The sequence below is a fragment of the Chelon labrosus genome (genome assembly GCF_963514085.1).
Source record: "Chelon labrosus genome assembly, chromosome: 8".
Classification (NCBI taxonomy): Eukaryota; Metazoa; Chordata; class Actinopteri; order Mugiliformes; family Mugilidae; genus Chelon; species Chelon labrosus.
In genome coordinates this window covers 7,331,892-7,355,869 of record NC_140358.1, presented here as the reverse complement: position 1 = coordinate 7,355,869, position 23,978 = coordinate 7,331,892, and the positions used below count along the sequence as shown (strand labels likewise).

Genomic DNA, 23,978 nt, shown 5'->3' with positions numbered 1-23,978 from the left:
CAAGTCATTGCTTTTATGAGCTTAGGGAAAGCAGCAATTAAGCTATGAACACACAGACAACAGCAAAAAGCTGTGGGACATCTGAGGTAAATTTACCATGACTATAAACAGAGGAAGCTGGTGAACAGAGTGGCAGAATAAAGCAGAGTAAGCAGGTTAATGTGAGGGTTCAAACATCATCTTCGCTTAATTAGATCCTGAGAGCCCAGAGAGAAAAACAAAGAGCAGGGCAGCTTTCCGCGTTTCGCCCGAGTCGGGAATAAATGCCACGGAAATGTCGGACGTCGCAGTAAAGGAACCAAAAACAACTTGTATCTGTAGATCAAACAACTCGCAAGCCCCTGCAAGATAGGGCCGTGTACACTAAAAGGATGCTCCTCTCACGTCTAACAGAAACCTGGCTGAATGGCATGTGGAAATATATTCAGTAGCATTGATCGGGCTGAAAACTTCCATCCATAAACAGCATCGGCAGGCGTGTGATAGTGGAGGCTATAGCGATGGATCGTGCCTACTACACTGACGGGCAAGCGTAAACAAGAGCAAGGAATTACTGTTGATCATATATCACCACAAGGCACAACATCAAATGCTGAGACGCGCAGAAGAAAGCAACGCATCGCCCTTCTTATGCTGCGGTCTCAACAGCTGGCACACGCCCGACACTTTAGTGTCTAAACGCGGCATGGAAATCTCCGAGCTTGCAGTTAGAAGTTGAATCAAATAACATAAAGATGAGCGTCAAAATGTGCCGCATAACTCGTGCGGTGATACACTGTAGCCTCCAGCAACATAAGTACAGAGAGTCGGTGTGTGTGGATTTAAAAAAATATATATATAAATTAACGGAGAGAAGACGCCAAATGAACGGAGTGGGATAAAAACTTGAAAACCCGTTACCTGTGTACTGCAAGAGAAACATTGTCCACACAGAGAAATGTGCGATTCCTTGTCGGTCCTGTGCCGTGGGACGGAGTGTACGAGGTAAAATTTAAAAAAAAAAATAAAAAAATCCGTGAATGGAGACGGGGCTTTGCGGCTCAGTCAGTCCGCTCCGCTCGGCAGACTGGACTGCAATGAGAGCAGCCAGTCGAAGCGGGACCTTTTAGCTACGGCAGGCGAGCCCGCCCTCACGACGCGCCCGGTGCGCGACTGAAGCGGAATACTAGTTCGATTCAGGCGACACGGGGTGAACCGCTCAGGCTGCGAGAGGCTTGTCCGAGAAAACTCTTCGTTGCTCTGCTGTAAAAGGCGAGCACAGGCGCTGCTGGACTGTTAAACAGGCGATGCGTCCGAAGAGATGCGGGGCCGGGTCCTGAAGAATCATCCAACATGACAGCAACTCCCAGACCCCAGTGCAATGTATAAAAGAATTTGCCTCAGATTGCATTAAAAGACCGATATATACATACAAATGAACGCCAGGTGATGTGAAAACTTTTGACAGCCGTGCTTTTAAGAAGGTGTCATTCTGCTGCTTGCCAGTTGGAGGAGGAGAAGCATAGAGATTAACATGTAGACTGATGAGAGGCATTCCTGTCATCACTGAAAGTCTCTGATCTAAAATACTTGTTCAGATTTGTATAATTGGGCTATGTTATTCATTAAAAAAATGAATAAATAAATAAATCTAAAGGATTCCATGTATTTGTTTGTTCTTGACTGGAGTGCATCTCTAATGACCAGCTTTGTAACAGTACCTGCATTTGCTCAGGTTTCTACACTGACTCCCGGTGTTTCCAGTGACGGCTCCTGATAAACACACTCTTTAGAAGTATCCCACTCAAATATCTGTGTAATCTCGTTCCCACGCTGTGCGCAACGCACAGTCAAATGATTAATTGCACAAGCAAAACAGCAGAGCAAACACTATCACGCTATCATAATTAGACACAAGCTGTGTACAGAGACGGGAGAAATAATCCATAAGAAAGTTATAATGTATCGCCGCAGTGGTCAGATGAGTCCGTCGTGATCTCACAAACTCCATTCAGACTAAATCCTAATCCTGGAGAGACCTTGACATCACCTGTTTATTGTTAATATTTAACTTGACTTCTAATGGCTACAGCATGTCAAAAAAGTTTACTCTTCAGGTAATGTAATATAAGCATGGTGATCATTCTGGGAACGTGATACGTCAAGTCCCTCCAAGAGAAAAATGAAACCCCTTTTCGTGAGTATTTATTTCCCCTTGTATTAGGAGGATGAATATTTAAGCATGCAGAGTTAGTTGTGGTTTAAGTTCAAGGGTACACCTGGTTACAATAAATGTTGCATTAGATTATAGTGGTCAGTCTTTGTCGAAAATGGTAAAGTGTAGTATCGATTCCACTGTCTAATGTTTGCTTTATCCATACAAATGTGGAGGGCCAGTACTGGAAACGTTCCATAATGTTATGCAATGCCTCAAAAATGACTACAAAATTATTGTGTGGAGCCTCATTTGATCAAACTAACACTGACTCTTGCCCACTACAACTACTCATTCACTGAACAATGAGTGGTCAACGCAGGGGCGTAGCACCAAATTCTGGGCCCACACTCTTAATGTCAGTGGGCCCCTATCCATGGCAAGCGTGTGAGGAAAAAAAAAATTGGGGCATTTATTTATAAATAAACAAGCAAATAGGGTTTTAAGCTATAATCAGATCAGATTATACTGATGACTGGTTCTTTCATTCACCACCTGAACTGATGCATTTGGCCTACTTGTGCTCAAACACCTATAAACATTAGGCTACATCTGGTTTGTGTACTAACGTTTCGATCCATGACACATTTTGATTTAAAAACATTTATTCTTGAACAGGAGCCAACAACAGAGAATCAAATCAAATAAACTATCTAATTTTTCAAAATAATTGTTCTTCAGCGTTCAGAAAAAGAAATAAAGCCTTGCTAAAGCCTTACACGAGATGTAAGGATGTAATTTACATCCCAGTAAATGCCCACTGACTCTGGACTACGACAACGTTAACGTTAATTGGATGCAGTTACACAACAAGTAAACTCGGTTCACCTTTCGGAAAGAAAGCAGTTAACAGTTGCTTCCTCTCATTCTGCCTTATTTCTTTTTCTTTCCGCTCCTTCTTTTTCTGGTACCCCAATTTGTGTTTTTTGGGCGGCATGATGATGGGCAGCTAGCCCCCAGGTCATTCAACCCGGGCTCACTGACTTACGTCTCGCCGGCCGCTGTCTATGGGCGGACTAAACCATTTTGCGTCTGCAAGAGGGGGCCCCCAGAATGTCCAATATGTTGAGAGGGCTGTGACACAAAGTGCATTCTCTTAGTTGATGTTATCAATATATTTGAAATACATTATGACACCAATTAATTGGAGGGCCCAATTCATTCAAAAAATAAATAAATAAATACATTTTCATGGCCCTCTCCCTACTCGGGCCCTGGGTAGTCAGGTCCCCTTTTCCCCCCACTACCACGCCCATGGGTCAACGTATGACCATATGATGTGGTTGAAAGGCTATATAACAGCAACAAATAGACGTTTAAATTCGCAAATGCAGATTGTCAGAAAACTGGCAAAACAAAATGGGAATTAATATGAATCCATCCACTTCCTTCAAAATATTTAGAGTGGAGCGCAACATGATAATCAGCTTGTGGTGTTAAGTCTTCAGTTGCTGTAACGTGAAGAACAACAGCACCTCGAAGCTACAGTGCTCAATGAAATTCTATTTATAGACCCTCAATAACAAACAAAACTGTCTCTTGACGTTTTGCAGAACCTAGATCCAGAAACGCCCACATCAATTACTCAGGAAAACTCGCTTTTAACAAGTAGAAACATTGAGCAGAATTCAGCTCACATGGCAGACCAGTCCCCAGTGCTCGAGGTTGACCAGATAAAGAGACAGAAAAAGAGTGGTGGGACAGAGGCAATGAGAGATTGTACATAAAAAAAAAACACAAGAATGATTGGTCGCATGGAGTTTCCAAGACCCGGCACCTAAACCCTAAAGCTTATTCAACACTTCCATAAAACAAAAGCAAGTCTAAAATCTCCATAAAGATATAGGAGATATTGCTGAGGAGCTGTATTTATTTGTGCCCATAGACATAAAAGATGCATACATATATACACAAACTCAAATTGAGGTTGCATAGTTCAGGTCAACAAGCCGTGGATCGCTTCTGTGTCAAATGATTTTCTCCTGCCCCACAGCAATAACTCTATTTCCACTTCCATCACAAAATCATTTTAAAGGTAAATGAAAGTATTTACCAAAGGTTAAAGTGCCATTCCCTTTTTTTTTCCAAAACCAGAAACAGCTCTCAATTTTCAGTCCACTGTGAAGCCAGGAGAATACTACTCCACAAGCGAGGTGTACAGTCAGGACAGTAAGTTCCGACACTCTGTCCTTCATTTACAGTCAGCTGCTATCCAAACAGCTTTGAATAATTTAGAGAAATAAACCAGGCAAACAATGGCGTTTCATCAGCATGCCCTGTTATCTCCTGCAAATAAAATCTTGCACATATAGTGTATATTCAGTCACTGCTAAACGATGTTTAGAATATGCATAGAACGATCCTTCTCAGATTCAGCCCAATATATATTTATATATATTTAATATATAAATAGACTTCAAATATACCACCTGAAAGCATCGCACTGCAGCAACAATTTAACAAGATTCTTTTAACACTTGCTCCTCAGACTTGATTTGTTATTATATGCATCTGTTGCCTCAGTTCTTGCAAAGTTTTATGTAAATCTCAGAGAAATAAAACTGTCCTGCAGATTTATCAAGGTGAAAAGTAAACTAATAGTCCAGTGTGTGTATTACGCAAGCTATTTTACAATGGGGATACTTGGAAAGACTTCAGCAACATGACACAATAGAGGGGCCTGTCTTCCCGGTTTGGACTACAGTCTAGTCTTTGAAAAATATGCTTCAGATGCTGAAGTAGGTTAATAAAAACACAAGATAAAGAATACACACAAAATGTAAGAAATGCTTAGTGTTGTCGGCCAAGACTTTCTTATTTATCATCTGCATTTAGGGATATAAAACGTGCAGCGCAACCAGCTGATAGCTTTCTGTTTCGCTGTCCATATTTTCACCAGAAAGGACTCGTCATAAATAAACTGAATGTTTTCCAGGCAGAATTCAATTACCCCTGTCAGCCAGTAGTAATGAGTAACAGCCAGTGCATGCTCTCATTCAATTTCAGTGTCCATAGGGAATGATGTTTGTCTGATGTCTTGATTTTTTTTTTTTTTTTTTATTTTCTCACAATGATGTTCTCTCTGTGGCCTGCTTAGTGCAGCAAAACATTCAAATCAAACACTAATTTCACTCTGTGCCTTGGCAGATGAAAGCTGCCTTGGTTTGCTTTCATGGTTTTCATACATACGTAGCCTTCTTTAGACAAATAAATTGTAAGGCTTTAAAGTGAGGTGAAATGAGTAATTATGGCTAAAACACACACTTTCTGATGTGAGAAGCCCTCACCACATGTTTCAAAAATCACGCATCCAGATCATCCAGCTCGTCTTTCATGGAATAAAGCAGAAATATATAGAATGGCTGACCCAGTTAGATTTAATCTCCCTCTCAATACGTTTGTTTAGTTAACAGGGAACTCTCATGTAATGAATAATTCACATTCAATTACTGCATATTAAATGGTAGATGGGTCTCATCAACAACTATCACAGTAAAAAATTAACAAGGGCTTTGAGAGGCACAGCCGCTTTCTTAAATAGGACTCGTTTTATTCAGTGTTTCCCTTTCCACTAAACATTTATGGCTATTTTTCCCAAGAGATGTCAGCACTGTTTGTCTGCCTCTATTGATTCATTTGCCAAATCACACAGTCCAGTATTCACTTGGTAAGAGTGCACCATGCTGTATCAATATGCCCTTTCTAGTCAGACAAAAGGGTTCAGGTAGCTGCTCCACAAGGCCTTCAGAGAGGGAGAGTGGGTGATATTTAAAAAGGTTCTGCTCAGCAGAAAGCCCATAAGTTTGAAGTGACTGTAGTGATATTTGGTGTCGTCCGTTTTGAGATCAATGATTGGTGGGTTTGTAGCTCAAAGGTCATCAACTCCACTGCCCTGTATGAGCACGACAATAGAGAAATGTGTCCTGAGGACGGGGGACATCTATGTCTTTTGTATTCTTGCTAGTTATCTTTGACCTCTATCTTTCTTAATACTCTCCATTTCTAATTACCTACCCCTTCTTCTCCGCCTCCCTCCTTACCTCATATCCCTGCAGCCTGACTGATGGTTAGCAGATGATCATCTGGACAGGAAAGGTTGAGGTGACTCCCCAGCTTAAGTCACACCTCATTAAATGAGCTTCACAGTGTCCCAGTTCACACACTGGTGTATTCCTACTTGGATGAATATAATGAGTTGTGGAGGAGTAACAAGGCAACATAAAAAGTAACCGCAGCCAACACGTTTTGAGAAACCGAACAATGTTTGCCATCATTTTCATGATGATGTGAGATGAGGGAGTTGCTGTAAGTGCCTTAGTGACAGCAGCATCTGTTCTGAAAACCGGATTAGGCTAAATCCAAACGGAGGCCGGGTCTTTCTCTGGAGAATTTTCGCTCTGCATGAATGTTGATGGAAACAGAGTGCAAAATAATTGTTAACCTCTCTGCACTGCTGAAATGTTGTCAACTATGCTGGCTTCCCTACCATCATTCACAGCCTGAGAATCACTTGACTCCGACACCACTCACGCATTGCCTCCAAGAAAAGGTAAACACAAATCGCCTGTGTGTTCTGCAACATTACCGCACTGCATTAAAATGCTGCCCGGTGAAAGCAATCCATTTATGAGAGCAAGTGGACACTGTGGGACATGTGGAAGCCGTGATTCACAGCTAGCTTGACTCCTGGCACCCAGTGTAGTATCAGCATTACACAGCCATGAAACTTCACTGCCCCCAAGTCAACATTAACACAAAGGCAGGTAATGTCTTGTAGCCAGACCTCTAGCTCCCACCCAGGGGTCAAAAACAACACAAAAACAGGCAAAGAACGTGGGATAAAGAGACTTTGGAGAGCTTAAAATGGAAATGTGATTTCCCCTGAGGTTGACAAATAGCTCTTGCAAATGTTCCACAAAAACAGACCATTTACGTATCTGCATATCTATCAGTTGGTGTGATAAATGACAGGCTGACCTATAGAAATAGACGTGGATATAAAAGCAGGCCTACATCCCAAGTGTGAGAAAACCCTGCTTAAAAATTTGGAGATATTAAATAATGTTTTTTCCCTGTTTGATGTCCTTGCCAAGTATTAGTCATAGCATTGGCCAAGTCATGTCTGGTGACTGTAGTAGTGACATAGGTAGTCATTTTAAAATACCAAATGAATAGTCACAGGGAATGTGGGTCAAATAATATAATCTTTCGTTAATTTAGTGAAGCCTGTGTAAATCCTGTAAATCAGGAGCAGTATTCTACTCATGCTCCATTCTTTATATCAGAAGTATCTTTGCAACAAATACTCTGTGCTACTGTTAAATATGTCCAAAGAAACAAATCAAAACATGTAAGCGCTGGGTAAAATCTTTCACAGAAAGAAAAAGAAAAAGGTCTTCAATTTAGCAAATTCACCAACTCTAGACTTAAAATACAAGGGCAACACCCTTACGCCTCATCCACATATAAATCTATCTAAATAAATAAAAATATTGCTAGTGCACGGACTGAGCTGCTGAACATGCCATCAGTGGCACATCTGGGTTCACCTGACACTCCAAACCCACTATCAGCACAGTGAATTTGGCACTAGAGTTGTTTAGTCAATCAACTATCAGTCACTCCCATTGTTCACATTGCCTCAAAGGTGAGATTGGTTCACGTGTTAGCCATCAACTTTGTATTGCCAAAGGTTTTTTGCCTGTCATTGCTAAAAATACTAGTCTTTTTGTATACATACCATTAGTCTCTGTTTCAGTGTTGTTCAGTTATGATTGATTTAATTTAGACTTTGTTTACAAAAAATTGTCACAATAAAAAGCCTAAAATCTGAATCACATACTTGTTCTAAATCCTTGGCGGAATGTGTTACTACATCCCCTCCTATTACAGATGGTAGTTTGTCTGCACAGAGTTTGTTTAGTTTCATCCAATTCTGTGTGCAATGTGAAGACTAAAGTGAATCATTTATAACAAAAGGTGGCTTCTCTTTTTGTCCACACAAACCTGACAAAATGAGGTTTCACTGAGAGACGACCGTGAGTTTAAGTCACGGTTCGATTAATAAAGAAAAGGACGGAAAATGACATCTTCGTTGTCTCATAAACTGACCTGAAACGCATTTAATTAGACAAATGCACCTGAATGGTGGAAGAAGCGATTGCCAGATAATTAAACCTGAAGAAGGCAAATATACTAAATACTACAGAAATCTCTGCAGTGCATGAGGGTGAAGAAAGAGGGGGTACAACAGAGAGCACAGACCAGACAAGCAGGAAGGAGGGAGAAAGGCCAAGTATCAGACAGAGCATTCATTATCACCTGACGGACCTGCATATTGCGCTGTGTGAGAGTAATGGGAAAGGACACACTCATCGGCCAAAGCCAAGCAAGAAAGGCTCTTTTCATTCCCCCTCTCTTTTTTTTCTTTTAAGTAATCTGTCAGTTTCTTCCTCGGTGCAGTTTCTATTTTCAGACAATGTCCTCTAGTATCCCATTGTTTTAAAAAAAATCTAACATGATTGTCCATTTAATGAGTGCCATTATCCTTTTCATGCTGAGCATTTATTGTGTTACTGTATGTACACCGATCAGCCACAACATTGAAACCACTGACGGGAGAAGTAAATAACATTGACCACCTTGTTACAATCCAATGTTCTGCTGCGAAACTTTTGGACCTGGCATTCATGTGGATGTTACTTAGACATGTACCACCCACCTAGACCAGACCAGGCACCCCCACCCCATAGCAATGACACTCCTTGATGGCAGCAGCCATCCCCAGCAGGATGCAGCCTGACACAGACACACACACAAAAACGGTTTCGGAACAACTCAAAAAAAACATGAAGAACAGCACAAGGTGTTGACCTGGCCTCCACATTCACTAGATCCCAAACTGATCAAGTATCTGTGGGATGATCCACAGAGGCCCCTCCCCTCAACTCATAGGACCCAAAGGCCCCCACTAACAACATTCTGTTGCCAGACACCACAGGACACCCTCAGAAGGCCCATGTCCATTCTCTGAAGAGTCACAACTGTTTTGGAGGCACAAGGGAGAACTACACAATATTAGGATTGGTCACAATGTTATGCCTGATCAGTGTGTAAAGTTTACCATGTTTAGCATTTTAGTATGTCAGCAGTCTAATATTACAGCACAACTTAGTTTTGAAAGTGTCTGGTCATATAACAAAATACTAGACAAATAACATATTTCACATGGGTGCGTGTAAGTTATTACAATTCTTCTTCTGCAAGACATGAATGATCGTGTCAAATTTCATGCCAAACCATGAAGTCAGAGAATTACCAAGGTATAGGAAGTGTTCTTGATCTTGGAACCACAATTAAACCACATTTCATGGCTCTTGCTATACTGCACGTGATGAACAGCATCTGGCAGTTCTGCTGTACTTAGGAGGGAGGTAAACACAAAGGATGAATGCACAGCCATATGAGTGATTTAGTTTCTTGATCTACAATTTGCATAACAATTACATCCAGGCAATTACAGAGCATGCTCGTCATTGCTGAGTTTTAAACAAACATCTGCAGCAGTACATGCTAGTTTAAGTAAACTGAACCTTTCACTCTGTGCTGAATACACTGTGTTCTGCCTTCAAATTGAACTTGTCAGCTTGTGGTTATGACATGGGAAGTTGGGAACACAAAATGCTTGATGTTTAAGTGGTAACCGCTGCAGAGCACCTGTTGACATCTACAAGCCACCGGGGCTAACAGTTTAGGAAATTAATGACTGGGTATACTAAATTCAGCGAATGTAAAGAAGAGGTCATTGGGAAAGTCAACACTTTCAGGGGAGGGGGGCAATCTCTAGCTGCATACCGGGGACACTGTCAATTAGAATAATAAGACATTGGGAAAATCAACAGTCAGTCATTACCAGTTATATGCATGTTTACACTATTATATAAACACACAGGCGCTTACAACAGCCACTGTGGAAGGATCTGAGTTAATATAGCGTCTTCTCAGGTGTGAGTGTCTTGGGAAAAGTTTTTTCCGACTATGAAAGCTGACAAATCTTGAGCAAGACATTCCCGCATGTAGACTTCAGCAGTTAATTACTTTTGACACAAAGTAACACAAATAACAGGTTTTGTTATCGTGGGATATTTTTAGGTTCACAAATGAAATAAGCTTTCACCTGAGCTTTGTGACACTGCGTGCCACTGCTCTCTGAATCATATGCGTGACGCAAAGTCTTGACACTAATAACTGAGAGGACGCAAGAGATTTTGATGCCTTCAGAACAGAAACCAAAGCGAACACGGAAAACATCCTCAGAGTTAGATAGAATATGAGCTTTAGAGGGTAACTGACTATGTTGTTTATGTGTTAAGTTTTGAGCAACAAATTATCTTTGTGAAAGTGTGTCTCTCTCTGGATCACAACTATAATACCTCCATATCGTGCACACACCGTCAGCCACACACACTCAGGCCTCTTACCTGTGACTCGACTCGGCCTGTGATCTTTGTACATCCTACAGATGCAGCGTTGTTGGGTGTGATCTCAACTTCTCTGGTCTTGCAGCAGCGAATCTGTTTTGGAAAACAAATCCAGGGATAACAAAGGTGTGATCAGCTGCTGTTTGTGCTGTTGATGTGAACACCACAGAAGAGGCTCTTACACTGCTACTCTGCAATCCAACTTATTCATTCCGTAGCCGTTCAAGGACACTGACTGAGAGGAGTTGTTAAGAAGGGGCCTTTGTCTCGAATCGAGGGAAGACAAACAGAGGAGACTGTAATTCATCCGCTTCTCCAAAAGGCACGACCCCCCTGCTTTGTGGTACAGAAGCTCATCTGAGCTCGAGAGGGCTCTGAGGCACGGGATGGTCCCATTGACTGCGCTATTAACACTCAAACTGGAGGGATCAGCATAGAGGAAATACAAAACCCTGCCAGAAGGATGCACAGAGAATTCTGTAATGCATTTCATTCCACCAAGAGACACCCTGAGGGTACCGTGATGACCAGAGTAATTGGCTTTCTCCGGCTATGATAATCTGCATCAGTCATGCCATGCCAACACACTCTCAGGCCACTGAGAAGGTCACAGCGATCCCCAAACCTCACTCCACAGTGCTGACAGCAGCATCTGAATTCTCACAGAAAGACCTTTCTACTGCATCCTGGGGATTTTACCTTTAGTTCAAGGACCCGGCTAGATACACATTTTGGTCTACTTTTAAAAGAGATTATATTACGGGGTGGTTTATACTAATAAACATATAATTAAAACAGCCAGCACATGGATGTGATAACTTTTATACATAACTTTTGTGACCATGTATTTAATAGCTTATATGGTAATGTAAATAACTCTTTGTTGCAGACAAATGCAATATACATTTTATAAAATGAAAAAACACACACACAAATACATATCACATAAAGTGGAAATTGTACGATAGCTCATCACTTATGCAGTTCCCTACCTTACATGCTGATGCACTGATCAGATTCCAATCACTGACACACGTAGCTAAATTTATGCTGACACATGCAGCATGTGACAGGCATAATAAGATCTGGGAACACAAAGTAATATTCTCGTACCGTTGTTGCAAGCCACCACGCGTGTACATCCCTGCAAACAGCCAGACACTTGCTCGCTTCGCATGAACGATATTACTTCAACCGACTGAGATATTCGGTTTACGTGGACACTAAATAAAATGAGCAAAACAGACCTCTATGTTTACACATCCAACCGTAACATACATTTTGTATGGCTCTTTAAACACACAAGAAATGTGACGGTTTCTTGTGTGTTTTCAATTATGCTGCCCCCCCCATCAGTGTCAGCTTTGTTCATCTTTTCAAACAGTTGTTTTAACAACTGGTTGTTTTGCTATGTTTCTGTCCCTCCTGGAAACTCATCACACCACCTGATGTTAACAGCGGAACAAATATGCTTAGAAAGAATGTATTTATTTATTCTACCCAGAGACAAGCGATTGGATCGTGTTCACATGGTTTGTGCAACATCAAAAATGTACACCTCTCTTCTCAATCCGATTGAAAATTCCTTCCAATTAGATGAGGCTGGTCGGTCCAGATTAAGGTGCTCATGTGAGACATTTATGTTCTTCTTGGGTTATTACTGGAATACCAGTGTCCATGTAAATATTGACATATGTTCAATTATTATTGAATATATGTCAGGTATTGACATCCTCTGAGAAAATACTACTGCACCAGCTAGGTTTGGGTGGTACCACAGTGTTTTGGTACAATGCAATACGATGACACTATGAAACCCTAAAGCTTTGGCTTTAAGGACAGTCCAAAACACAGAGCTAAGACTTTTTGGGGGATAGATATATTAACTGCTTTCCATAAGTGTGGCTAAAAATATTGTGCTTCACTTTCAGTTTACATTTTTCTTATGAAAAGAGAAGCAACAAGCTGTGAGGGTCAACCTCTTCAACTGGAAAAGCAGAGTAAGATCTGAATGAAGTCATTAATCATCTTTCATAAAAGGAGGAAAAACATGAATTTTTAAGAAATAAACATTATACTTTTCATGTAATTGTTCTCCTCATGTAGGGTCATTTATCAGTTTTACGGGCTTTCAAGGCGTTGGTTGGGCCACAAGGATTCCTTTTAAGTTTTGTTTTCTGGTTTGATCCTTGTTTTCTGGGTCAGTTGACTCAGTTGTGGACTTGTTATGTGCTGATGAACATTTGATTCATCACTTAAACAGCGGACACTGCTGAGATCATCGTGATGTTGTATTTTTGTCTAGTCTGTGTCGTTACTTTTTATCTCTTCTAAGGGGCGAAAATTAGTCATCAATCAGAGGAACCCTGACTCAACACCGTTTCATAGTTGACTCCATAATTGTGATTAATTTCTTTCAGTATTGGAATAGCACTACACAGTTTTCCTGGAACATTTCTGAAAACTCAGGATATACCTGATTCCAACAAACACACAACAAACTAATTACAGTTACCATATGTGTTGTTGAGAACACATACGCAACAAAAACAAGCTATCCCAGTTATACAGATGTATACGTTGTCTTTGTATTTAGCTATGAAGTAAGATGAATTCATTACTGAGGTTCTCCAAACCATCTATGACTTCTTCATAATATTTACTGAAGACAATCTGGCAGCATTACACTGAGCCAGGATATGGTGAAGTGATGTTTATGAATGAATGTATAATTGTTTTCCTTCTGCCACATGGTTTCAGTTTAGAAATCAATGCAGACCGAAAGAAAGAAAAGAAAAATGCTCAGGGAATGAGGAAAAGAAAAGCATATTTAAAACAATGGCTTGTCTTCATGTATGCACACTCACACCCTGAATATTTTCTATAAAAACAACGACATAAGATTATTAATGACACACATGAACCCAATTTTAAAAGATGTAATAACAAGTGTGTGGAGTGCAGGTTCCTAAACAACAAAACAAAAAACTTAGATAAGTTATCTTTAATCTGTAAGTACAACTAAAAAGGTCTAACCTCATCATGTAGGCAAATAAAAAAAGTTTTTTTCTTAGCATATGACCGTACAGTAGACAGCTGAATCAGAATGACAGAAAACTGTTTTCCTCTTGCACTGACAGGCATTTGTGAGGAGACTGCTGTAACCACAAAGCGAAATCAAGGCCAACAAAAACTGCACACGCTCCCACTGTGCAGACAGAAAAATAAGGCTGCTTAGTCACCACCCAAATGGCATTAGCCTAAACTTTGGAAGAATAATGACAGCTATTTTAATTTGAGAAAATAACCGTTCTCTTAATGAGGGGAGCGCAAAGAAAATTTGTTTTTGAGGTCCTTAGTGGGCACAAGAGCAAATGACATTCATCACTCCCTCCCCCTATCATATTTGTTATTACCAGCATTTTTCATTTCCACACACTTAGTTCTAAAATACTTTTCTATAGTTCAGAAAAAGCCTGAGTTGCCATCTTGGGCAAATGTTTACACTAATGATTACGGATGAAGCAGAGAAGCTGAGGGGAGAGCAGTTTCACACTGGGCTTTGAAATCAGCCCCTGAAATTTAGACTCCGATCCAGCACACTTCCCAGTATGCAAGCTTCAGAGTAAGCAGAAAAAACTAGAAAGACAGTGCCTAGGCCAGAGAACACGAACATTATTAAAATGATAAACTAGATTCTGTTTGAGGCAGAAATTCAACTTTAACAGTTTATCGTGAAAAGATGGTACATGGGGCTAACACAGCACAATTTGCTGATTGCTCATTCTAATTCGTTAGCAGTCAAACACATCTCATGGGGATTGGAAGCACGATTATTATTGATTTACTGTTCATTTACGGACGGTAAATTAACACAATCAACTGACAAAATGTCAATTTTACTGCTGCAAAATGCAATTAAAATTTCTTGTGGATCCTTTCAACAGATATTCATCATTCAGACAACATTCTATGTGTATGTTATGTGCATATTTCCCTATGTATTTTTACACACAGATGAGTGCATTCATCTTCCTGGTGACTGCACAGTGCCATGCACCTGTGTCCACCAGGGATTAGAGGATCCCCTCAGTGAGAAGGGGATTATCAGAGTGAACTGCCCCCTATAGTGATAGAAAAGGGAGATACCCAATAATAGCCCAGATAGGTCCATTCATCTTTTATCTCCACAGCAGGGAAACAGCAGCCTGGGAAGACATAAACCATAGCGCACTCTGAAACTATTTGCAGCCTTTGATTAATCATACCAACTTCTGAACTGATGCTGGTACTTCACAAGTAGCTCCTGTGCACCCTTTTCTTTCCTGTAACTGCCCCTCAGCTTGCATGCTTATCTCTGTGATGAAGTACTACAGCTCTCACACAGGGGGAACAAAAAGAAGGCTTGAATGATTTTGCATCGGGTCTGGAAATCATATATATATATATATATGGGTGTGTGGTGTTCACAACATAGAGTAGTGGTGCAACATTGATATTTTGCAGGAAATCCTTATTTCTTACTTTGCCTGGGAGTGCTTCATTTGGAAAAACATCAGTCATTCAAATATTAGACAGCTTGCATATCTCCAACCAGTGCCTGGAAGTAATATTTTTACCTGGGGTGCTGTCATGTTGTAAGGCAATGAGGTTCCCATTTAACATGTCTGCAGGGCAACCCGAAAGAACGTTCACAGGGACTAAAATGCCTTTTAGGAGTCTCCAGTTCAATTCTGGACCTTACAAGCATGTCATTCCCCTGCTCTCTTTGGCCACAATTCCTGCCTGTCCCTTCTGCTCTATAAAAAAGGCAATGGGGGAAAAGTAACTCAACGTGTACCACTGAATTCCTCAAACGCATTTAATTTCTAAGATATATTTCTTTATTCCTGTCTCTTATCATCACCTAGGTTCCTAAGCAACAATCTACTAAATACAATTGCTCAGACTTTTCTGTTATAAATAAATTGTACGTCTACTGTTGATGATAAGCAACCTGTTTCACAGGACTGGTAACACAGCTGCGGAGAGAACTATATAGTGTAATCTGTACTAGGGGTTGTACCGACTAGTCGACTTTACGCTTTAAGCAGGAAGTCGACTAGTCACAGATAACGCTAGCAGAGGAGTGGTCCAAAGCCTCTCAAAAGTAGTCAGTTAACAACTGAACCAAACATCCTGTGGTAACAGAGAGAAGGAGGCTGGTATTGGTAAGCTCATGTATTTATGTTCAGTTCTGTTGTGTTCTATTAGTTGACACTGTTACTGAGGTTGTAGCGTGTTTTTGTTTTGTTTTTTTGTCACACGAGAGTCACACATTACAAGTGTCAGAGTGACGATGTTGCAATTTAGGTTTGCAAAAAAGGCTCATAACAATCTTCCACTGGTTTATAGAGCTCCAAGTGCAGTTCCATCATCAGCGTATAATAGTACGAGACCAGAATATTCATCACTAATGTTTTCTACAGTCAACAACAGCTTCATAGTGAGTCCTATGCCTTATACAGCTGGTTTGATGTATACAGTAATGACAAGGAAAACCTTTGCAGTTGTCAGATGTGACATGTGGGTTGTGGGAATAAAAACGCTTCACTGCACAGAGGCATTGTCGTGTTTGTAGTGATGCTGATATTTCTGTCATCCCTCCTCCAATCACAATTTGTACGCACTACAAAAATGAATCTAATTCATGCTTTTAGCTACAGGAAATTGGAATTGTATAGTACATATATAAAAAAATACAACCACAAGTGTTTCCCCCGCCATTACACACGCATGCATTATTTGTTAATAAGCCTCTGCTGACATGCTGAAAAGATGCCAGTCTGTCAAATCTTCCTACACACAGAGAAACATGTTGGGAAGATGGCAACACTACTGTGCTGCAATATGCGAAGCCACAGCTTAAAAACTGTTAAATATGCATTTTTAAAATGGACACAGATATACGAAGGCAGTCATTTCTGCCCTCTGGCGACATTTCTTGATATGATATGACATAATACGATATGACAACATATGGTTGTAGATCATTTTGCTCAGATTAAAAGATGCTGAAATTCACTCTGTTCCTCTGTGGGTGGCAATAGTGGTGCGACAAATGTGTGCTCTAAATTAAATGTACACCATTTCATAGCATGGGTTGCTTGTGTAGTTGTGTTAATGCTATATTATAGATTGAACACTGCACATGTCAAAAACTTGAAGTTTCAAAAGAATTTTAAATATTTAGGTAGTGCAAAGCAGCCAGAGGGAACAAAGAGGGCAGCAAGAGGACAGAGAGAGCAAAGCAGACATATTCACGACTCTGCTCCATATAGAAGGATCAAAGAGAAAGCACTGGTTACAAATGGGGTGCATCTTCCATCGTTTAGACATGGCTCAGGCTGAAAACTCGGATGCTGGGTAGGAAAAACTATTTTCCACAATGTTAACAGATACAGCCAGAGGACCGAGGCAATACTATTTTCTATCAGCTTTAGACAAGAAACAAGGCCATAAGTGTTAGAAAACCAATGCAACTTCAAGTGACAAATGAAAATACATCTCGGCTGTTTTATGGAGAAGTTTACTTGAGGCCACATCAGTAAGAGCTGCACAATGCGGAATGAATTGAGAATGTGAATGCAAGCTGATAAAGCTACTCAGAAGAATTTATAAACTACAGATCATTGTCATTACGGTTTCATTTTAAAATCATTTGGTCTATTAAGCTGATGGCCCGCATGATTTGAACCTTCAAAGAAATCGTTCTTGGAAACTGTTTAGAAAATACCAGGTAGTTTTAACAAGTTAACTGGCATATAGTTTGATGTATCTTTCTATCACGGGCTACCAAATAAATCAACAAATCAACAAATCACCCCATAGGAGAGCGCCAAAAATAAAAAACAACTTTGAGGAGTTTGAGTCAGTGGGAAATCCTTGGCTTTATTTCAAGGAAAATGTGCGCATAAAAGGCCCACAACAAAAAGAGAATTTCACTTAAAAAAGAGGAAAGATAAACAGGATTTAATATCAGCCTGAGGAGGCTAAATAATTATTATGTGGATTAGTTTCCCCTTGTGAACAAAATCTAAAGGTAATCTCAAGTGTGCACTATTAGTTTATTATGTTAATTTAACAAAGTATGATAAAGAAGTATTTTAATGAGAATATTAAGAGTAAATGACTCCACACTAGACATGGCAATAAAGAGAAACAATGCCGTGTTGTTTATAAGGTCTTGGCAATTATCTTTAGTTTCCATCTTGTAAAGGTGACGTCTTTTATTTTGTTAAAAAGAAACAAGATAACTGGCATATAATTTGATGTATCTTTCTATCACAGGCTACCAAATAGGTCAACAAATCAACCCGTAGGAGAGCGCCAAATGTAAAAGGCACACAACGTTGTGACGCTGATTGCTGCAGAGACTGTTATCACACCTGAAGTGCCACATCTGCCAGTAGTTCCTCAAAGGACGCTAACCACTTGAATCTCAATGGTTCAACTATGGCCGCATGGCTTGACACCTCGCAGATCTTGTGATTTCACAAGAGTCTTACAAGGCGAATGGTCAATAAGAGTCAATAAAACTACATAAAAAACATAAAGGACCAGTCCAAACCCCACAACGGCACATTTAATAATTTAACAACAGATAACTCTTTATAATTTAGAGGATGGGACCATCAAAATGAACCAATAATCAATATAGTCAAAGGCACTGGTAATTTAATAATTGTTGCAGCTTTAAATTCTTTATTAAATGCACAAACACTGTACTACTGCATCGGGAATAATGAAAGAAACCACTGTATATGTAATGACATATAAGCAATGAAGAAAGTAATGAGCCTAGCCAAGCAGTCTTTCTTAATTTGCAAACCAAGTCCTAGTCTCTGAGCCACAAAACTCTGTTAACTGACAGCTGTGGCGGTGGTTATGAGAAACAACCTTACTGGCTGAACTGATTCACTATAGGCAGTCTTGGGAGAGGCTTTCGCTTCGTAATTTACGAGTGGGCCGAAAGCCAGCGAGCGTTGTTTAACAGCCGTTGACACGTGCTGTCTTTGCATTCATGGCCAATGAGGAGGTTGGGGAAATCATTTTCTCCCACCCGCCAGCGCGCGCAGCCCAGGATATCATTTGTTAGTGCCAAAAAGAGAATTTCACTCAAAAAAAAAAGGAAAGATAAACAGGATTTAATATCAGCCGGAGGAGGCTAAATTATTATTGTGTGGATTAGTTTCCCCTTGTGAACAAAATCTAAAGGTAATCTCAAGTGTGCACTATTAGTTTATTATGTTAATTTAACAAAGTATGATAAAGAGGTATTTTAATGAAAATATTATGAGTAAATGACTTCACACTAGACATGGCGATAAACAGAAACAATGCCGTGTTGTTTATAAGGTCTAGGCAATTATCTTTAGTTTCCGTCTTGTAAAAGTGACGTCTTTTATTTTGTTAGAAATCCTTAAAACTGTGGCTTTGAATGGCTGCTTTATTCCTAGACGATTGATTATTCTTTACTAAAACATATGGTACATTTCTAGTTTTCATGTGTGCAACTTGTGCAGCAGGCTATTGCTGGAAATGCTCAGAGGTGTCGAATCAACCAACCCTTGGTAAATACAGGTTTTAAAAAAGCAGTCTTGCATGTGAAAGGCTAGATGGTGTTCATCTCTCCTTGTCACAAGCACTTAAGTCACAGAAGAATAGCAGGCAGGTTAAAGCGTGTGTAGAGAGGGGAGGGGATGAGACACGGAGGCCCATTCTGCTGCAACAAGCACATATCCCCTGTCTTTAACTCTGATGTCTGGGTTAGACCTACCATATACGGGCTAAATACTGAACTTATATGAGAAAATACGCATCAATTCTAAATAGCACAGAACCTTTTCTCACCAGAAGAAACTGGGATGTTTAAAGATTTCTGAAACCGGGAAGCCTTTGATAAATTCGGCCCTCTTTGTAGCATGGATGCCAATGACTAAAATGGCTTCAGGCATTCAAACCAGACTCATTGACCCGAGGAGGGTGTGATCTTGTCTTACAGCACTGTGTGTGTGGGAGCCCATGAATCAGGGACCACAGGCAATTCTTTCTGTACTACAAAAATTTCTTTCAGTTAGCTCTGTCATACGTTATACCTAATTAACATTAAATTATACTTATCTATGTCCTAAGTACTTGTCCTGCGCTGAAAGCTCAGTCTGCAGCTGTCTCACTTTCAAGTCTGCCTGTGCCAACACACAGACTGGGCGCACACCAGTCCATATCTTTCTATACTATGCATAAAAAAAATAAAGAGATGAAAAGCCTTTTGATTGCCACTTAAGTGGATGTATTTTATGCTGCAAGGATCCACAATTAAAAAGACTTTAAATTTGGCTGCCTCTCGTAGAAATAACGCAGCAGTACTATCTGTTCTCCCAGTATTAGTTATCAGGAGGCATCCTCACTGAGATGACCCACTGTATTCGCTCCAGGTCCTGACCAGACAACACCATTTGAGTGAAAAGCAGATGAGTCTGTTCACCTCTCCAATACAGGTGCTTTTCCTCACGGCTATTTACATTGTCCCAACACAAAATCCGCCTCTGATAATTGTTAAAATTGTTAAAACAATGCAAGTCACTAATAACTCACTAATAACTTTAGTGTGCCACAAATTGTGTAACAAGCTGCTTAAAACTGCTGCTGTAACAATAAAACCAGCTATTCTTCACCATTTCTTTCCACCATATATGGTGCTACCTTGCAGCAAACTAATTAATTGTCTGACACAGTGAATACCAATGGCCTCATACTGGCCAGCACCATCACTGTGGCTGATTAAGCCACCTAAGGTCATGCACTTCATCAGCAGCAATGTGTCTGAAATCCTAACCAGTCAGATCAACGTGTTAACACTGAGGGTAGCTGGGAGGCTGCTAGAGTGACAACTAATCCTTATAGACTGACACAGTGTGCCAAGTCGTCTGCCCTCCCGTCCACATAATGACAAGATGGAAGGAATTAGATAGGTACGAGGTTGGAATTTTTAATTACATTCAGTTTAACCTGTTTCTGTTTCAGAGGTACCAAATGTACCCACAGCAAAGATTTATTCATTCAACTAAACTCAGTCTAGCCTGGGACTGCCAAACAAAGCGAAACACCCAGCAGTAGTCTTGATGATTTATGCTCATAACCAGTTATTTTTAGTGAGCTCTTTTCCTGTCTAAAATCATTCCTATGTTTACTCACTCAGTACTCCACATGTGACAGACACTAAATACTGAATTACTCAATAGTTAAATAGAAATTTTGGACACCTACTAATTGTCATCAGTTTGCATCATCACTGGCAGAAGTACATGGTAGGGCAGAGTATTTGCGTTGTGACAGTACATTTTTAATTGCATTTGTAAAATCATTACATACAAAACATACACATAAAACGTTATTCCTCACATTGTTTTTGCTAGTAAAATCTAGCACCTAGATCGAACACAAGGCAACACGACCTTGGATTTGATTGTGATAGCTGCAACTCCGTCCTGAGCCAAAGAAAGCAGCCAAACAAACTTTAATGTGTAAAACTAGTGAAGTTCACTAAACTATTCAGGTTAGGGGAAAAGAAAACAAACACAACTAACAACAGGTTGCTTGTCAGGAAACGCATTTCAGCTCTCTTTGAAAGAATGATCAGTGCTGTCCTTTTTGGTCTTTGACAGTAGAGACTGAATCAACTCTAACCTTGGTCAGATACTTTAACCTTGCTTCTGAGTGACTAAGATCAAAATATTTCAGACTCACTATCCTCCATAGAGACCTAATAGTAACTGTGTTGCTGTCTAGTGTAGCTTTAACATTAAAGGATAATACCGAAGGTACACTCTAGGATTGTAGGATAGACTGAGTATTAATGACTGCTGATATTAAAAAAATAATGATCACTTTGAAGCAGCACAACTATTTACGTGGCGGATCTAGATCACATCTGGAGCCAGAAATTTACTTGTGACTGAACACACAGCCAATGCATTTATCTGTTTACTCACCTCCAGTAACATTCTTGAACTGGTTGTATTATACCATGACAGACAATACAGAAATTACACAAAACTCTTGATGGTAATTCATAGCATGATGCCATATCAAGCAATTATTGTATGTCACCATGCAGTTTAAAAAGTTTTGCTGTCTCTACATGAATCAAGCTCAAAATGAGAGAAGCTAAATTGTCCTTTTACCTGTTTCCTCACATACTAAGCATACCGACACTCAGAATACCACTCATCTCCGTCTGGCTCAATTGACTGATGGATTCCAAACTCTGCATCAGCCAAAGCTATTAAGTGGTCTGCTGGAGCAAAATGACTTCACTGTTCCCAGAGTGCAATATTAGGCTCAGCAATTCCTGCCTTCTATTGTCTAGGGCCACTGTGACAAAGTTAATTTCTTGCCAGACAAGCACAAACATTTATGCAGACACACACACAATAAACAACAACCAAAAAAAAACAGAATAATTCAAATGGCTCTATTTTCTGGCTAGATTTTGGTCACATGAGGTGACCCATGCCAAATGAGTTTCCTTCAAGGAATCTGAGTGAATAGCTCATTCTTTGTATGCTTATGCATTGGCCAAGTAATAGACAAATATAACTGAAGCCATCATATAATGCAATAGCTACCTATAACAGATTACACATTCAATATCTTGGTGTAAGAACTCAGCATAAGGATTGCACTATTCAGTAAAGTTCAAACCAATTCAGACACAGTTTGTATAGATGAACATCTTGTTCGTGGCCAAATGCATACCTAAAATCAATGCTTCACTAGTCTACAAACCATGAAAAAAGTGAAAAGCTGCAGAATGTACAGCATGCAAATGGGAAAAGACTAAAGAGAAGCAGAACCTACTATCCCTTGTATTATTCCTGTTCATCTGAGTTTTAGGTGACTTTTTACTCTTCATGTTCACGGCGACAGACTACAGGAACCATTCATCTTGTTCACTGTTCAAGTTGCCTGCAATGTTTAGCCAAATGAAAAGCTGATTTTAAGTCCAGATCTCTGGCTGTGGTCAGCAAATGTAGTAACATTATTTAGTCTTAAGAAAATTGCAAAAAGGCGATACAAGAAGGTGTCGACTTCTCAACAGGCTTAACAATGCATCCACCACTTCCGTCCTGCCATAGGATATATGGATATCACCACTACAACAGCACTCTTTGCAGTAAACGTGCTTCCAAACATTCTTTGAGTAAAACAGAGAGTGGGCAGAAGCACCTCAGGTCATTACTGAATCAACTGCACAGCTCAGTCGCTGCATTTAGGTTCTTTCACTCACTGTGCCACAGATGAAAGATCACAGAGGACATGGCTTTGTTAAAAATGTGTTACTGGTAAAGCAGGTTCTCTTTTTTTTTTTTTTCGACAATATCTGCCATTATCGAAAGCTTGCAAGAGAAAACACAACCTCTGCAGTGAAAGCTAAATAAAAGCCACTGTAAATTTAGGTGACTTGAGAACTGTTGAAAAGCACTATAACAAAAAGGACAAATATGCTCTGACCGAGTACACAACAATGTGGCCATTAACCCTTGTGTACCGTTCAAAAATGTTGAGATCATATTTTCAAAATTTATGTAAAATTAAGGTTCGGCAGCAAAAATCATTCCAAGTGACTCCAAGTGGCTGTTTTCATCCCAAACGGTACACAAGGGTTAATCAGTTGTCAGAGTGAAATATCAGTGTAATAAAACCATTTACATAATTGCATAAGATGGCAAAAGCTAATTACAAATGGTATTCAGTCAATTATATGGTGATTACATATAGGACCTTTTTGACCTTGGTGCCGTATAGAGCCAACGCATGATCAAGAGTACTGTAGATTCAGTCTGTGGTTGTGGGAATCTTCGATCTACTAATCTTAGAAAGTCTACCTCAACAGTATCTCCAATATAAATTTAGCTAAAGCTGACACATTTCCCGCAGGCCAGATTCTGGAGAAACTTTATTTTTGTCTCCTGCATACCTTCAGATTTAACACTTGTACCCTAGATAACAGCACACACCACTGAGAGGCTAAAAGTAAAGCATTTAACTGGAGCAAGCTGTCAAGGGTTATTAGTCATATATCTTATTTTCTTTGCTACATTGTAGTGAGTGGGGTCTAGCTGCAGTGTTTCTTTGTCTGGGGGCCTTATCTGGCTGTGAAGCGCCAAGCTCTGTGCTGCTGTCTCTATTGGCATGGCAGTGGCGGCGAGGCCTGCCATCCCAGATAAACCTCCCTCTGTTCTCCCAGCAGCCCAGCAGGC

The 23,978-nt window shown here is 40.1% G+C and overlaps 1 protein-coding gene across 7 annotated transcripts in view; it reads right to left on the bottom strand.

Annotated features, from left to right (window-relative positions):
• Positions 1-23,978, bottom strand: part of enox2 (ecto-NOX disulfide-thiol exchanger 2) — a 175,031-nt gene that overhangs the window by 128,929 nt on the left and 22,124 nt on the right. For 2 of the 7 annotated variants that reach the window (XM_084549315.1, XM_084549317.1), the window contains exon 3: positions 10,675-10,767. The exons of 3 other annotated variants lie outside the window; for them this stretch is intronic. In XM_084549315.1, the coding sequence (XP_084405441.1) occupies positions 10,675-10,708 (34 nt within the window). In that variant the 5' untranslated portion in view covers positions 10,709-10,767. Of the gene's footprint in view, positions 1-900; positions 1,052-10,674; positions 10,768-23,978 lie in introns of those variants that run through there. 2 more of the 7 variants (XM_084549316.1, XM_084549318.1) reach the window with 1 other exon arrangement.